At 56.7% G+C, this 17,861-nt stretch overlaps 1 protein-coding gene and 1 pseudogene across 1 annotated transcript; one reads left to right on the top strand and one right to left on the bottom strand.

Annotated features, from left to right (window-relative positions):
* Positions 1-4,416: 4,416 nt before the first annotated feature.
* Positions 4,417-5,716, bottom strand: LOC127594766 (vacuolar protein sorting-associated protein 4-like). Its single transcript, XM_052056530.1, is given in 2 exon segments — positions 4,417-5,211; positions 5,213-5,716. Coding segments are annotated over 2 exon segments (1,299 nt in total).
* Positions 5,717-15,637: 9,921 nt separating this feature from the next.
* On the top strand, positions 15,638-16,764 carry LOC127594765 (uncharacterized; annotated as a pseudogene).
* The last annotated feature ends 1,097 nt before the right edge of the window (positions 16,765-17,861 follow it).

The following is a 17,861-nucleotide window of genomic DNA, read 5'->3' as shown; positions in this document are numbered from 1 at the left end:
TGCATTTGTGCAAAAAGCAAATCCAACTTCACTTGGAGCTAGTTTATTCTGCCACGCATGAATCCAATTAGATCCTAGTTAGTCAGGCGCGTGGTGAAGTGCTCCAGCAGTGCGGGGAAGTTGAGCATCTGTTCGAAAGCGACTGCCTGGGGTTCTGGCTGGATGAGGGAGTAGCAAAGGAAGCAGACAGGCTGGTTGGAGGGCAGCAGCATGAAGCTGCACCGTTTGGTGCCGCACCGCGAGCACTCCATATCCGCCAGACGATTGACGAAAGCCTGGCGCGTTCCGATATTCATGATATTATAAATGATGATTAAAGAAATACAGTTCTATGGTAAGGATAAGCCCTTCGGATTTTTGAGCAACTTCTACCCCTCCAAGATAGTTGCTCCTGATGGCAAGGAGTACCCCACCAACTAGCACTATTTCCAGGCCCAGAAGTTCAGAGGCACAGAGGTGCTCGACTAGATCCGTTTGGCGCCCTCTCCCTTTTAGGCCTTTAAACTGGGCCGGCAGAAGAAGATCGACCCAGAGAAATGGGACGCCATCAAAGACGAGGTCATGCTAGAAGGCCTGCGGCTCAAGTTCAAGCAAAACGAGAAGTTAGCTAAGCAGCTGATATAGACCAACGACGCCCCCCTGATCGAGCACACCGGGAAGGACAAGTACTGGGCGGACGGGGGAGACGGGTCCGGCAAGAACATGCTCGGTATCCTGTTGATGAAGGTCAGGGATTAGTTGAAATGACCTCATTTTTATTGATGTAGCCCTGGGCCTTCGAACTCAGGAGGATGCAGGACTTGCAGGGCTCGCATTTCAGGAGGGAGGGTGAATTGCGCAAGAAGAGGCAGGACGAATACCGTGAGCTGCTGGACCTCCAGAACCAGGTCAACCGTACCTACAACAAGCAGCAGCAGGACTCGGACCGGGCGGTGCTGGCCGCCTCCCAGCTGCACCAGTCCCGCAAGTTCTCGCTGCGAGACTAGAAAGATGACCTGAGGCGGAAACTGCACCGGGAGTCATCCCTCTACAACCGTGCGATTCTCCTTGAAGAACAGCGCAAGAGAGACGAGAAGATAAGCCCACGGGCGGTGAAGCCAGGCCTCCCGAAGATCTTTCCCGAGACAGCGCTCCAGCCACTGTACCACATCACCAACCACCGCGCACAGGGACTGCCCTTCCCAGTGTAGAACGGGGGGTCGCCTCTGTACATCGGCAACCGCGTGCACTAGGACCGCGAGTACCAAAAAACTCATATTTCTCGGGACCTAGCCAGGCATCGCAAGAATATGATGAACAGTTTTGCCTGATTGAGCATGATCAAACAAAGCAGACGTGGTGGCACGGGTTCGTGAGCAGCTGGCAGACGGGGCTGTAGTGCACCTCCAGCCACGCCGCCACTGGCCGGTGGTCTGACTCGGTCACCCTCCGCAGGCTGCAGAACAGTAGCCATCGGATGCCCTTGCCCCGCGTTAGCACTCGGTCGCACCACGAGGGCACACGGCCCTTCTTCCTGTCATACTCCAGCCCACCCTTCACATACTTGTAGGTCGGAGCGAACTCGATCAAGGGCTCGCTGAACCCCTCAAGCGATTCGCACCCCTCGAGCAGCTGCCGCAGCTAGTCATGTTTGAAGGCCTTCTGGATAATCGAAGCGGAGTCGGCGGGTCGGTCGGTCTCGAAGGGGCGCAGTAATTTGAGGGCCTCGTCTGAGGTCATTTTGAGGCGGGTGTTGAGATCGCCGAGGAGCAGCACCTTGGAGGAGCACTTGTACTGCAGCCTTGCCTCGTAGTTCTCAGTAAAAATGGTCATCAGCACCTTCTCGATATCCTCCTTTCGTTGCTTCTCGGCAATAGAGTCCTCCCCAGAGCATAGATGCACGTTGATGAAGGTGAAGATCTAGGCTCCGAGGGCAAGGCTGACTGCCACTCCTCCCTTGTTGCCCAGCATGCCTGCCGCCCCCGTCTTGACTTCAGAGGTGAGCACCTGGGCCACGTCGACCCCCATCCTGAACACCAGCAACCCCAGCCCGACCAGCCCGATCACCGCCACCACCCCATAGAACACCCCGTAGCAAGCCTTCAGGTCAACTCCAATCTTGTGTCGCCACTCCTGCAGGCGCTTTTCAGTCGAGCCAGACATCATCATGCTGCCGGCGCTCAGCTCAGTGATCTCCTGCAGGCCGATCACTACTAGCGAGGGCTTGGCCTCCAGGCCTAGTTCGCTGAAGAGGTTGGTCTGCGGGATGGTGTTGGCTGTGTTGAATGTGAAAGCCAGCAGCCCACCCTTGAGCAGGGTGGCGTCTGGCTAAGGCTGTCGAGCCTTGCGCAGTAGCTCGAGGGGCATGGAGTCCTGGTTGGCCCGGTTGAGGGCCAGGTAGGCTTCCTGCTTGACCTGGTCGTAAAAGGACTGCTGGTACATGCGTTCTGCCGATTTGATGGTGTTGCCGATCTTCTCAAAGAAGCCCAGCTCGCGGTCATGGTTGAGCATGTTAAGAGTGGAGTTCGAGCCTGAGTAGATACGGGAGATCCAGTCCCCCAGGTTTTTGATGGCCACCCGGAAGCTCTCTTGGAAGGCGCCTCCCACCCTCGCCCCCAACAGCCTCATGGACACTGCCTCGAACATCCTGCCGGTCATGATATTGGTGCGGTCCATACAGTCAAGACAGTTCACCCTGACCACTTTGGACTGCTGACTGACCAGAGCGCCCTTCACTTCCAGGTAGATGTTGTTCTCGGTGTCTGTGTTCTAGACCAGTCTTTACACGAACTGCTCGATCGAGTCGAAGTCCTTTGCCTTTGAAAAGGCGTGGTAGTCGAAGTTGGCGTATCTCACTGAGGGGTCGTTCAAGGAGCTGACCTGCTGCCTGAACCGTTCCATCAGCCGCTTTTCGTTGGCCACGTGGGGCGACAGCAGGTCCACGCAGTCCACCTCCGCAAAGGACTTGGCCAGCTGCGCGACATGCTTCCGGAAGCAGACCTTGCTTTCCTCCTCCTTAGGAAATAAAATTTCAGCGTTTACATTTTCCTGAGTCCAGAGTACGGGCACGCTCCCTCGCACCATCACGTATGACCACACGTGCCCTTCCGAGGCGACTACCAGCTCGCTCTCCACGTAGTTAGCGGGGTGGCCTTGCTAGTCCACGCCCCGGCAGAGGAACCGCGTCCCGCCCATATGCCTGGCCCTGCGGTAGAGGACGTACACTGCCGCCCGGGCTTTGGTGAAGGCATTAAGTGGCACCTTCAGGAACTCGATGGAGCATTGGACGAAAGGGGTATACAGATCGGATTGTTCTGCAGTCTTGCCCTCCAGCAGGAGTATTTCCTTCATGGCCGACAGGTTCCAGGCGAACCGCGGGTCGATTTGGGCCTGCCGCTGAGCCTGCAGGGAGCAGGTCAGGTTGGTCGAAAAGCAGACCATGAAGTTGTTGCGCAGCATGTTCTTCAGCTCCAGCAACTTGTCGCTAAAGCTGCCGTGGTTGGGGTCATTGGGACTGAAGGTGTTGCTGATGGGAAGACTCCCGATCTCGGTAACTACGTAGATCTGATGGCCCTCGAACTCGCCCGCCTTTTTGATGCTGTCCACGTAGAGCAGGACTGCCTCGTTCGCGATCGTCACCACCCCGTACAGCGCGCAGGTGATTATTTTCCGAGTGTACGCGTGCTCGCCCTAACAGTCGTAGGCCCGGACCAGCCCAGAGGCCCTGCAGATGGAAACTGCGGCCTTCCTCTCGCGGCGCGCAACCATCAAGGCCTTCCGGGAGCAAAACAGTTCAATGCGGGGTAGGTCCGGCCTGCCCTCCATTATCGAAAATGTTTATGGGCAACCTAGGCAGCCTCATGAACCCTAGGTAGTAGCAGCCCTGCCAGTCCTACGTGCTCAAGGCTGCAGTCCTGCTTGAAATAGTCATGCTGGTACTGGACCTGATCCTGATCGGCACCGAGGGGCTGTTCTTCTAACTACTGAACACTCTCCTGCTGTGCCTCATGCTGTTCACCGGTTGGGCAGGGCTCAGCCTGCGGGTGGTCTCCTTCTACTGGATCTACTGCATCTTCAAGGCGATCTGGGACCTGCTTAGGGTCTACGTGCTCAGTCGCTTGATATCCTCCACCCCCCATTTCAGCACGCAGCAGGGGCCCGGGCCTGGCATGCCACTGGCCTACTACTGTGTGGACCTGCTCTTCAGGGCGGTAATGTGCTTCCTTCTGCCGCAGGTTTTCGTGGCCTACGAGAACTGCAAGTTCAGTTAGGAAGGGCAGCGCCACAGCGAGGGGCGGGGCGTCCCCTTCCCGGCCAGCAATATCACAACACTAAACTCCCAGCAGCCCCGTGGGGTGGCACAGGTGATCCCCTTCCAGGGCACTGGGCGGCGCATGGACGAAGATTGACAAAGAGGATTGTCATGTGTGATTCGCATCAATCTCGTTCCCCGAACTGCTCGGTAAACTCTGCGTACTTCTTCAGGGAAGCCGGGTTCACTGAGGCCTTCATGTTCGAAAGGCAGGTCCTGAAATCATCCATCCTGACCCTCCGCAGTGACACCTTTCCGCTGTCCAGCTCAGTCAGCCCCGCTTTCTTCGCGGCTGGGTCTCCCGCCATCGCCACGGTCCAGGCTCCATCTTGGTCTTTCTTGAAGTGCGAGGCTCGCTGTGCCTCCCGCAACGGTTCGTAACAGCTGCTCTTCACGAACACGCTGATGTCCGACCCCGAACAGCCCTCGGTCAACTCTCCCAGCTATTCAAAGTCCTCGGGCTGCAGTTAGTGGCTATTGCGAGCCATCATGGTCTCGAAGATACGCTGCCGGCCTGCTTTGTCGGGCAGTTCGATGTAGATTTTACGCTGGAAGCGCCGGCGGATAGCGGGGTCCAGCTCCCAAGGCAGGTTAGTGGCTCCCAGCACGAGCACCCCGTCCAGCGATGAGCCCACACCCTGCATTTGCACCAACAACTCGGCGATGACCCGCCTGGAAGAATCGTTGCTCCCGTCGGACCTGGAGCTGGCCAGCGAGTCGATCTCATCCATGAAGATGACCGAGGGCTTTTCCTTGCGGGCCAGCTCGAACAGGTACTTTATCAATTTTTCACTCTCCCCCACGTACTTGCTGATTAGGCTCGAGGCCGACACGCTCAAGAAGGTACCGCCTGACATTTCGCTGGCGCAGGCCTTCGCCAAGAGGGTTTTACCGGTACCTGGGGGCTGGTCATGAAGCTACGCCGTATAGGAGGATTCCTTTCCAAGGTTTGCGCTGGCCAACGAAAATCTCAGGGTAGAGCATGGGCAGCACCACTGCCTCCTTTAGCGCCTCCTTGGCCGAGACCAATCCTGACACTTCGTCCCAGCTCACGTTGGGTTTTTCGCGGACGATCGCAGATTCAATGCCTGCCCGCAGAGCCTTCTCATCCTAATCCAGCTCGGCATCATTATCTTCTGCCTTCTTGGGCATTTGTGACTTGCTCTTGGCAGGGGCAGCAGGCGGGATAGAAGGCGGGGCAGGTGTCGTCACCTTTTTCTTCATCTGCTCGAGTTCCGAGGCCAGATCGCTGCACTTGTGCCGAAGGGCTTCCTTGGTGGCAAGGTGGTCCTCGTGCTGGGCCTCCTCGATGAGCAGAGTGATTCCCTGCTTGAAGAGGTCGATGGCGCGGACAGGGTCCTTGCCGTCGCTGAAGGCGGCCCGTGCCTCGCCAATGATTTCCTTGGCCATCTTGATGCGGTTCATATTATCTCAATGACGAGACTATGCGGGTATGAAGTCATAAGGAGCGATTTCCGACGGGCGGCAAGTGCTTAATGCCGAAGTGTAAGCAAAGGGCTTATCCGAATTGTCGCGGTTTAGTGACCAGTCGGGAATCGCTCGTTATGGCTTCTTTAATATACATAAATCGCTTTTAACGGATCAATAACATATCAATCCACAAGTTTACATGCCAGACCTGCGCCTAATCACGTTCGGAGGGTTTTAGATGCCAATCAATAATTTTTATGAGGCACTCTCCAGCAAACAAGCCTGCTCTTTACGCCCCCTACCGTGCTCAGCCAGCCCCTGCCAGTTCATACTCTCGCCCCTTCTACCCCTCCTCATACCACACGAGTCCTTCCTATCAGCCGCACTCGCCTCGTCCACGGCAAGAGACCAGTGGCTAGTCAGCCCGCCTTCCATACTACCACCGATCAAGAGCCTAATGCCCCTAGGACCAAGGCAACTACAAGGAGTAGAAGACGGAAGTGGTCACCCGGGAAGACAACTCAGCAGAGCTAGTGCGGCAGCAGCTGGCTTACCTGGAGGACAGCAACGTGTCACTGCAGGAGCGAAACCGTGAGCTGCAGGAGGAAATCCGGCGAATGAACCACCTCTACAAATCCTCTCTCCAAAGTGACGCCCTGAATGAGCTCATTCAGAAGAACAAAAGCATCGAGGCCCTCAAGAACAAGCTGGTCGGACAGAACCTCGAGCTCAAGGAAAAGGTCCTGCAGCTGGAAGAGCAGGCCGATCTATACGCCAAGAACATCCAGATCCTTTCCGAGAGTCTATGCGCCGCAGATGCCCGCAATGCAAGTCCTGAGCAGGTCTGTCAGACTCCTTGCCAGACTGAGCCTTTTCCTCACCAAACTCTTTCCCAAACTGCCCGTTAGACTTCCTGCCAGACTTTTCCAGCTGGCCAATCCGAAAGAGAGAGCCAAACGATCACCTTGATGTCCTTTGAGGTGCAGCGCCATTCCGAGTCAGCGTTGTTCACGCCCCCGAAGACAGTTTGCCAGCCAGGCACTTGCCAGACATCAATCAGAAAACTCTCACTTGCCTGCCTGCCTAGCCACGTAATCTTGCCACCCAAAAAGACAAGATCCTTCTAAAAGGTGTGCGAGCTCACGGTGGCTGAGACAGTAAAGTCGCCTGGCCTGGAATTCTAGAAGCTTTCTGAAAGCAAGACCCATATTTCGGAATACTGCTAATCAGAATTTCTTTTAAGAACTGCCTCTTCGGATAAGAAGCAAGACAGGCTGGCTTTAAGTCAGCCCCTCTTCGAGTGCTGTGCTGGCTTTGCTCCCGAGATCAAGATTCGCTAACAGGCTATACAGACTGAGCCTTCAGGTTGCCTGGAATAACAGACTCAGACAGCTATCATTCAACTCTGTGATTTCCGTTCGCAGACGACCGGACTTGAGTAGTCTGCCTGCAGACTAGACTATGGCATTCAAACCGAAGCGCCTGTCCTGCTCACAGCCGAGACTCAAGCCAGACCAGGATTAGTCTTCTCGATGTCCGAGCCAGCTGCTCTGCTAGTAAAACCAGTTCGTCCTAAGAAAGTCTTGGGCTGCCTGATCGCTACCCAAACCTAGCAACGGTTCTGCTGTCCCCACGAGGCAATACGGCCCAAACTTGTGCAGGTCCTGTGCTAGCTGGGTAGCATGCGCAACAGCGTGAAAGCCCTCTGGGACAAAAAGCTGAGCTGTGAAGACATAAGGGCCAAGATCATGGCCAGGCTGAAAGAGGAGCAGCAGTCCTCGGCACGAGAGAGGTCCAAGCTGTCAGCCTTTGAGCAACAGGAGAAGGCGATCAAGCAAATGCAGAGGCAGCACGAATTATCTGAAGGCCAGCTTTCGCGAGAGCTAGCAGATTGCAAGGCCAAACTAAAGTCAGCCGAAGAAGTGGCGGCGACTGTCCAGTCCCTCAAGGGCTCAATCAAAGACTTGACCGAGTACAGCCGGCAGCTTGAAAGGTAGAAGCAACTGCTGGAGAAGCAGCTCAAGCAAAAAGGCCCGAAGAAGGGCAGACCGAAATTTAGGATAGAGTCCGGGTCGGTCAAGGTCACCATAAAGCCTTAGCAGAAGTAATGCCAATTAGTGGGCCCGGCGGTTGGGATCACTGAGGCCGGGCTGCCCTGGCACGTGTACGCAGTGGTGCTGGTGGCCGCGACGGCCATCCTGTTCTTCTCGATGAAAAATTGAATGTCAATGAAGAAACGACGGCAGCGAGATTTCTGAAATTAAAATTCAGAAAGATATAAGAAGCGAATGAATATAATAATAAAATCGATTTTTGTTGATGGAAAAGACGGCGCCGCTGTTCACCCCGCTGCCCAAGGACTTCCGGCCACCCACCCAAGAGCCGCTGATCTCGGCAGTGTTCACCAAGGTCGACCGTGACCTCAAGAACGGGCGACTCTTCGAGATGTATCCCGACTGCATCCTGTATTACAAGGTGCCCTGCTCACCAGAACAAGGAACGCAAAGAGGTCTCCAAGAAGATCGGGTTTGATTTCGACCTGAAGTTCGAGCTTATCCGCGACGACAAGGAGGCTTCACCCCGCTCGAGCAGTCCCGGCCGCAAGGAGAAGAAACCGGTGGCCCCGGCCCAGGGCATCACCTTCGAGAAGGACGACACCGTGTTCTCGGTGTACTCGGACAACCCCGATCTGCTGCGGAAGTGGCAGGAGGAGCTGGGCCGGCGGCTGACCCAGAGGGGCTTCCACAAGCTGTTCAAGCCGATAAAGAAGATCGGCAAGGGCAACTTCGCGTCGGTGTACCTGGCCGAGAGGCTGAACGACGAAAAAAGGTTCGCGGTGAAGGCCTTTTCGAAGGAGGCGGTGTTCGAGGAGGACAAGGGCAAGGAGTCGCTGATCAACGAGATCAACGTGATGCGGTCGCTGCATCACCCGAACCTGATGTCCCTGAGCGAAGTGTACGAGAGCGACAACTCGATCTACCTGTGCGTGGAGCTGCTCGAGGGAGGACAGCTCTACGACCCCATAAAGGAGAAGCACAAGTTCAACGACAAGGAGATCAAGAAGGTGATGGTCTGCATCCTGCGGGGGCTGGAGCACATGGCCCTCAAGCGCATCATGCACCGCGACATCAAGCCTTAAAACATCATCATCCGCTCCGAGGGTAGCTGGGAGGCAGTCATCGCGGATTTCGGACTGGCCACTGAGGTTGACATCCCGGAATACCTCTACGTGCGCTGTGGCACCCCTGGCTACGTCGCCCCCGAAATCGTCAACCTCAAGGACCTCAAGGCCAAGGGTGACCCCATCTGCGATGTGTTCAGCGCCGGACTCATCTTCCACATCATGCTTGTGGGCAAGGCCGCCTTCCCCGGCAAGACCTACAACGAGGTGCTCGCTCAGAACCGGTCCTGCAATTTTAACTTCGACATCCCCGAATTCCAGAAGGTGCCCAAGGATGTGGTGGTCCTGCTGCGGTCCATGCTCGAAAAGGACCCCAAGAAGCGGGTCTCTGCTGCCGAGGCCCTGCGACATCCCTACTTCGCGGACGTGCAGCACGACTACCAGCAACCCGAGGGACACGAGTCCGAGAAGCTGCCGTACTCTCCGCACCTGCCGAACGCACGGGTGGCCAGGAAGGATGCGCTGGAGGACGACAGCTGTCTGAAGTTCCACATGAAGGAGTCAGTCATGACGGGCAAGACCAACGCGGCGGAGTGTTCGCCCGACGTGAAGGACTCGCCGAACATCCGGAAGCTGATGCCCATGAGCAAGTTCGTGGGGGTGGGGGGCGAGAAGAAGGCCGAGCTGAGCAAGTTCGGGATCGGCAAGAAGCACGAGGCGGGAGGACAGGTCGACGACAAGGTCAAGAACCTCAAGGACGACCTCAAGAAGCTGAACCTCTGATGCGATCAGTTATTAATGCTGGATTTCGAGGCCCTGGCCAACCGCGTCATCGATGTGATCATGGTCATCTTCCCCATCCTGGCCTACTCCTCCCAGTTCCGGCGGATCCGCCATGACGGCGTCGGCTCATTCTCGCCCTCCGTCTGTCTCATCCTCCTCGCCGCCAACCTCCTCCGCATCTTCTTCTGGGCCTACGTCCGGTTCCGCCTGCCCCTCCTCCTCCAGTCTTTCCTCATGATCGCAGTGCAGCTCCTCCTCCTTCAGGCATGCGTCTCCCAGACTGCCCGGCCGCCCGGCGCAGGGATGAAGTGGTACCTGACCAATTTCTGGCGTTGGGGCGACCTGCACCTTCACGTGGAGTGGCTGCTGGGGTTCTGCGGGGGCGTGTGCGTGCTGTGCCTGGGACTGTGCTGGTGGCCGGGGCTGGGGGACCTTCTGGGCTACCTGGCGGCGGGGGTGGAGTCGACCCTGCCATTCCCGCAGCTGGCGCGGCTGGTGCGGCTGCGCAGCGGAGAGGGGCTGTCGGTTAGCCTTATCCTGTGCTGGGTGACAGGGGATATATCGAAATCGATCCTGTTCGTTTTCCAGGGCTACCCGGTGCAGTTCGTGCTGATCGGGGTCAGCCAGACCGCCCTCGACCTGGCGATACTGGCCCTCATGTTCTTTATCGATGCAGGCGCTGACTTAACTAATTCATGGCTACCTACACCCACCAGACCTCTCGCACCACGTACACCATCGCCCTCACCCACGGCCCCGCCGGCACCCGCATCGCCCTCGAGGACCGCTGCGCTGTCGAGGTCTGGAGCGCAGACCTAGAGCCCGACTACATCGAAAAGCTAACTGCCAAGGCAGGCTACCCCCTTACTTACGACCGTTGGCGCGAGGTCCTATCCAACGCCCTCAGCAAGCAAGACTTGTCCTGCTACGTGGACGTCCTGACTGCCCAGGACTTGGACCGGCTGCGCGGCAAGGCCCGCGGCAAGCAGGAAGAAGGTCCCGGGAAGCGCTACCTGATCCTCACGCTTATGGAAAACGAAACCCGCAGCCATTTCCCTATCCCACTTAAACCGAGCACTCCGGAACGGTCTGTTGAGCAACTTCGCCGGATCTATATGGAGCTGCAGAACCCTGTGTACCAGCAAAACCTTTCCATCAAGTCCAAGCGCGTGGTCGAGGTCGAGCAATGCCGTGCTGAGAATTAGATCCTCCGCCAGAAGCTGGCCCGGCTGCAGGCTAAAGAGGTCGTCCCCGATATCGACGTCGAGCGGGAGGCTCTTGCGGCTCAGGCTACCCGAGTCGAAGCTGATCTGCAGGCCACAGTCGAGTCTCTCGAGCAGAGGGAGATGCAGCTGACAGTCGAGCTCGAGGTATCTCGGAGCGAGATGAGCAAGCTGCGGGCCAAGCTGATCGCCGATGACACGCGAGCCAGCAAGCAGCAGGCTGACAACGAAAAGGAACTGACTCGCTGCAAGAACGAATCCGCGAAGGCCGAAAAAGAGGCAGAGCGCCTGCGCGGGGAGATCGAGGCTAGCAAGCGACGCCAGAAGGACCAGCAGGTTCGCATCAGCAGGTTCGCATCAAGCAGCTGCAGGGCGAGTACGATGCTGCACGCAAACAGAAATTCGGTGGCGGGCGCAGCTCTCCCTACAGCGGGTCGGGCAGCCTGAAGGCGCGGAGCGTGAACAGCTCCAACTCCGGCAAGTCCAAGCCCGGTCCCTCAACCGGTATTGAAGTGCTCTGCCATTTTTATTGATGGAGCAAGAGCAAGAGCAGGAGCAGGAAGCCGGGCGTCCGCGTGGGACAGGCAGTCTTCCGGGACGACTTCGACTCTGGCAACCTGGGTGAGGTGCAGCTGGTAAACTAGTCCGCCTTCAGGATCACTCCCCGTCTGGACTGCCAGAAGGCCGGACTTGAAAAGACCACCCGTAGCTGGTTTTTACTTCGGGGTGCAGGGTTTCCAGGCCGGCGAGAAGGCGGGCTTCTATATCAGCAAGGTGAATGCCCTGTGGTCTCTGGCGGCGGGGCAATCCAAAGAGTATCTGTACCGGCCGGTCTTCAGACAAGGTTCGTACGGCTAGTGGCTGCGCATCCCAACCAGCACCCGAGTTTACCTGACCCGGACCAACTAGATCGAGGTATACTTCTAGTACCTGTTCACGGAGTAAGCCGAGGTGTTCTTCGCCTTCTCGTACCCCTACGAGTATTAGCGCTGCCTCAAGTTCATGGAGGAGGTCCAAAGCCGCGGACGAGAAAGGCCAGCCGAGCTTTACTCCCATCTGGAGGTGTTGGTCGGCTCGCAGGAGGGTCGCAAAGTCCAGCTCTACACCCTCACTTCTAATGACGGTAAAACTGCCGGATTTTGAAAGCAGCCTTCCAAAGTTGTTCCCGGAGGGTGACCGGGCCTTCCAGTTTAGATCGAGCAAGCCAGTGATCTTGATAACCGCGAGGGTACATCCCGGCGAGACGCCCTCCAGCTACGCGCTCGAGGGCATGCTGCACTTCCTGCTCAGCAACGACCTGCGAGCGCATCTGCTCTTGAAGTTCTTCGTGTTCAAAGTGGTGCCGATGCTGAACCCGGACGGAGTGTGCAACGGTAACTACCGGATGGATATGCTCCACCAGAACCTCAACCGCCACTACAAAGGCCCCCAGCGCGGTCGAACAGCCCTCGATCTTCGCAGTGCGCTCGCTGATGGACTACTACGCGCGGGACGGGAGGCTGGCCCTTCTACTTCGACTTACACGCCCATCCGGGGAAGAAGGGGTGCTTCATGTACGGCAACGCCTGCGACGACTTCGTGGATCAGGTGGAGACCCAGGTCTTCACCAAGCTGGTGTCAATGCACAGCCACTTTTTCGACCACGAGCAGTGCAACTTCTCGCTAAAGCACATGTCGCACAAGGGACCGTTCGGACAACCTCAGCAAGGAGGGCTGCGGGAGGGTGATCGTCTACAAGACGGCCCGGATCATCCACTCGTACACCCTGGAGTGCGGGTATCACAGCCCGGGGCCCCACCTGCGACCTGCCCGAAAAACACCTATACCGATTTCAGCGTGCGTGGCAGGGGGTTCTTGGGCAACCCGATCGAGGACAACCAGAGCGAGCTGCTTGAGCGGGAAGGGACTGCTGTTCACTGACGACATGTACCGGTCAGTCGGCCGCTCCATCCTTGAGGCCGTGCTCTAGACCTTCGACAAGAACCCATTCTCGCGGGTGCCCAACTCCCAGTACAAGAGCATGTACAACCTGCGGCGCCTGACCGCCTTCGAAGTGTTCCACGAGGCAGAGCGCTTCCGGATGTTCGAGCTGCACCTCTACGCCAAGGTCAAGCGCATCAACGAGCTGATTGACGAGTCTTACGCTCGCAAGTTTTACGAGCGCAGGGCCTTTGACATTCGGACGGACTGCGAGCTGGCCCGGGTTGTGGGACTGGCCCGCGCACATGGGGCTATCAGCCTGGCCCGCCCTGAGCAGAAAAGGCCTGCCGCTTCCCCGAAGAAAACTGCAGAGCGAGCATGAAATGCTGCAGGAGCTGCACAACGAGACCAGGAATTACTTTCACAGCAACTTCAACCTCTCGAAGGGGGGACAGCGACGACGACGAGCGGGACTCGGATGTCTAGGACGAGAAAAAACGCCACCATCAAGAAAAAGATCGAGTTCAACAGGATGCTGGACCTGTTCATCGAGTCCGACTCGCGGGGAGAGCGCCAGCTCGATCTACCGTCACAAGCAGGAGTTCGACTTCCCCGCGATCAGCAAGTCGGTGGGCAAGCCCAAACGCCAGTGGGAAATGCCCAACCACAGCGAGCTGCAGTCGCCGGCGCGCTATTCACTGAACTCTTCGCGGAAGATAAGCAGCTCGAGCAAGCACAAGGAACCCGGGGACCGCGAGATCGTGAAGGTGAAACTTTTCACCAACCTCAAGCTGCCAAAACATCCGGGAGCGCGGGGATTTACAGCCCCTGCCGATCAAGATGTACAAGAAGAAGTTCGTGTCCAGGCGCAGAGAGCACCGCTGATTTTCACTCTGAATCTAGTGGCGTTTCGAGTGGTTTCTCTGGAGTTCTGGGTGTTGTTCGGTTGTGCGGCTCTGTCCCCGAAGAAAACGGTCTGGGCTGTTGTATACCGCCGCCATCTAAATTAAATTAATAATAATAGCTTGAAAAACTTCAACACCGCCAAAACTGGGAGTTACCACCCCGCGAGCAAATGGATTGTGAGCCGGACGGGGCGGGGACGGGGGCGAGCTGGACTTGTTGTTTTTTTATTTATTCTGCGCTGATAAATAATTAATAGCAAAAACTAAGATGGACTGCTCTGATAAAAACCAAGTTCTGGAAAAACACTGCCAGCATGGAGCGGTCCAAGCAGTGCTTCTCCCCTCCAGACTCCTTCGAGGTAAGACTCTCTTTCTGGAATTAGCTAGGCCTTTCTTTGGAACTGCTGATTGGTCTCCACTCTAAGTTCTGAAGCCGTTTCGGGCAGAATAACTGAATCGCCCCCAACACCGCAAAAGCACGGTCGGGGCCGTTTACTCTGAGTGCAAAGCCCTTCGAATCTTGTAAGCCATGCTCAACGGGTCTGGGCAGCCTGAGGAGGACTTCTAGGGAATCTGCAAGTACGCTGAAACTTTCGTTGAACATCGAAAATTAACTGAGTAAATAGCCCGGCACAGACAGGGAGTCAGCTAGCTAGCAGTGCTACTGCTGCTGTACGACCGTAGACGGGAGGCGGTGGGCAACCCAGATTCGAAACAAGGCCGGGCTGCACTTCCCGACTATTCTGGGCCCAGGCGAATAGATCATCGAAGGCATGTTCGAAATGGACAGGCTGCACGCCTGCTGGGTCAAAAAGAATATCTGCGAGGCACTGAATGCCGTTCGGTCGACCACTGACTTCCTGGCGATCTTCAAGGCGAGTTCGTTGGACCAGGTCAAGTAAAGGATCGACAAGCACAAGGGCAGCCGCAGTAAGATCCGTCTGTTCGGCCACTGCGAGGTCTGCATGAATGGGGACAGTCGCCAGGGCAACGAACTTAAAGCCTGTGGCAAGTGCCACAGCCGATTCCACACCGCCTGCTTCAAATCGGCACTTAATCGCAGCCTCTGGTCAGCGGTGCATAACCAAGCAACAGCCGGTCCGACCCTGCCTGCTCTGCGGGAAGTCCGACATGCCGACCAAGACAGTCACGGTTCAGGGAATGGACCTGACCTACCACGTGCTGTGCCTGGTGCTGTCAGGCGAGTGCATGTACGACTGTGCGGAAGTGGTTCCTCTGTCTGGCTTCTGGAATGCGATGTCTGTCGAGGGCAGCTGCAGCAGATGCGGACTGGGAGGGTACTTGGTGGCTTGCAAAGATTGTAGGCGATTGTGGCACCCCCTCTGCGCATACTTTTGGGGGGGCAAGTTTGAAGCAAGGCCTGGGAGAGCTCTGTAGGTAAGCTTCAGTCTGACCTGCTGCGAGCCCAGCTGGCCAGGCCCGCAGCAAGGCCAGCTGCGGAGGATGCTGATAAATCGCAAGGGCGCCGCCATCAGCCTGCCTCTGATTTCGACTCTTTGATCGTGTCTTCATTTCTTCCAGCTGAACACCTCGAACATTTGATTACTCTAAAGGTAATGCTTGCGCTCTCTCGATTTCCTTGGCTGGGGCTCGAAAAAGCCTACTGCGATCGAGTGGAGGGCAGGGTTGGAATGCCGCACCACTCGCACCACGTTCTTGTTCTGCTGGGGCTCATGCCCGAAGGTCCTGCCCAGGCAGTGTCCTGCTTCGTCGATCAGCTGGACCGAAGTCCTAGCCCAGGGGCTGCTCTTGCGGATGAACTCCTTTTCTCGACTGAGCAGACGGTTGGGGAAGGCTGGGTGTAGACCCTGCCGAGGTCAGTGACCCGCTTGGGGGGAGTCCGCGAAGGCCTGCGCATAACCGTTTTATAGCGATAATCAGGATTGCGCGGCTTGCCAGGGATTTGATCATGGTGAATGCCTTTGTTTATTCACAATTCGGGATGAATCTCACTGAGGCGATGGGCAAGGCGCCCCTGGTCATCGACAATGGCAGCGGCTTCATGAAGGCCGGCCTTTCTTGGGAGGAAAAGCCGACCTACCACTTCCAGACCCTTGTCGGCAGGCCCAAGTACAAGGCAGTCCTCCAGACCAGCACCCAGTCTGACGTCTTCCTCGGCGAGTCAGTCTAGTCCGATATGAGAGGAGCTCTCAAGCTACGATACCCCATGAAGCACGGCGTGATCGAGAACTTCGGAGACATGGACCTGATCTGGAAGCACATTTACCAGACGCTGAACCTGAACCCGAAGGAAAACCCTGTGCTGCTTACCGAAGCCAACCTCAACCCCCAGGCCAACCGGCTGGCCATGTGCGAGCACTTCTTCCAGGCTTATAGCGTGCCTGCACTATTCGTGGCCGCACAAGGTATCCTTTCGCTTTTCGCGACCGGCAAGACCACGGGCGTGGTGCTCGACAGCGGGGACGGCGTGACGCACGTGGTGCCCATCTACGAGGGGTACTGTCTTCAGCACGCCTGTGAGCGGATTGACCTAGGCGGCAGAGACGTGACCGACTATCTGCGGAATCTGCTGCGGCGCAGCGGATACAGCTTTACCAGCAGCGTGCCTTTTTCATCAGGCAGAATTCGAAATCGTCCGGAAGATCAAAGAAACCAAGTGCAGTGTCAGCATGGCCAATCAGCGTGCCGACAAGAAATTCACCGAGGTCAAGGACAGCTACGCCCTTCCCGACGGATCGACCATCGACCTCACCAGCGAGAAGGAAGCCGCGCCTGAAGTGCTGTTTGCGCCCGAGAAGATGGGGCTGGAGTGCCCGTCGGTGCAGGGGATGCTCAGCAGCTGCATGGGAAAGGTGGACTTGACCTGCGGAAGGCGCTGTTCGGGGACATCGTGCTGGCAGGGGCAATACGCTCTTCGACAACTTCTCGCGGCGGATCATGGCGGAGCTGAAGACCAAGATGCGGATCTACGCGCCCAAGAACAGGATGGTGATGTGCTGGTCAGGCGGGGCGAACATCTCGAACCTGACCTTCTTCAAGAGCATGTGGGTCTCGCGCCAGGAATTTGAAGAGGAAGGTGCCCGAGCAGTCCTGCGCAAAACTCTGTGATCTCATGCATACGTCAGTGAACGCTCTCTGTGCTTCAGCCGCAGCACGTAGCTCTTGCGGTAGCTGACCGGCTCGATGGTCGGGGGCAGGGAGTTGTACAGCAGTCGCTTGAAGAGGTCGCCTTCCCTGCGCCACTCGAACAGCAGCTTGCAGCTGGCAGTGAAGGTGAACAGGCTTTTCACATCCAGGAAGAGCAGGACCCCGACCAAGGCCGGGCGGTTCGTCAGAATATGATTTTGGTCTTTATTCATGATATTCTCCGGATCTGGAGCACAGCCAATGCCTTCCCGGGCTTCATCTGCAGCCTGCTGACCGCCACCCTGCTCCTCGTCCGCAGCCAGGCCACAGTCGGCCCTTCTTTCCGTGGCTCGCCGTTGATCGTCAGCTGGCATTCCATCCCTTCCGCAAGAGTCTGCAGTTCATACAGCCCCTCTGCCTGGACGAGAACCGAGGTTGAGAACTCAGCCCAGGTGAAGTTGGCTGGGTCTGGGTTGGCTAGCTGGGCATCTAGGACCAGCATGCCCGCCTTCGATCCGCCATTCGAGCATCTCCACAGTCCCGGCATGTAGTATATCGGCAGCTCTCTATCCAATCTCAGTTCGCTAAGCCGGCCCTCGAACTACTCGATATCTAATTTTTCAAAGAGCTTATTTTCCAATTGCTGTTAAATCTCCAGCTTCAAGTCTGAAGTCTTGACCTGCGGCTCCTGCCTTAATGAGTCCAGCTTCTGCTACACATTTTGTAGCTTTGCTTGCAATCTTTTATCCAGTTACTCAGCTAGTTACCCCTTCGAAACGAGGTTAGATGTTCGATCTTCTAGCGACTGGGTGAGCTATTGGCAGATTTAAACCTGCCCTCTCACGGTTCGCGTCAGTCTTTCCTGAAGGGTGGCCATGTCATCCTGATCGAGTTTTTGCCGCAGTTGGCCGAGGACGTTCGCTTGCCATTCCAGCTGTTCTCTGCGATCAGTCTTTTTGACAGCCAGTTCCTCTACTCTCCATCGGATTTCCTCAACCTCTTGGCTCTAAAGCCAAAGTCTCTTTTAAAGGATTTACTGCCTTTTTCCAAGCTGTTTGCGAAACTACTCTAAGCCTTAT

The sequence above is a fragment of the Hippocampus zosterae genome, unplaced genomic scaffold (assembly GCF_025434085.1).
Source record: "Hippocampus zosterae strain Florida unplaced genomic scaffold, ASM2543408v3 HiC_scaffold_246, whole genome shotgun sequence".
NCBI lineage: Eukaryota > Metazoa > Chordata > Actinopteri > Syngnathiformes > Syngnathidae > Hippocampus > Hippocampus zosterae.
The sequence above is the reverse complement of the archived record's forward strand: the minus strand, read 5'-3'. Positions and strand labels throughout refer to the sequence as shown.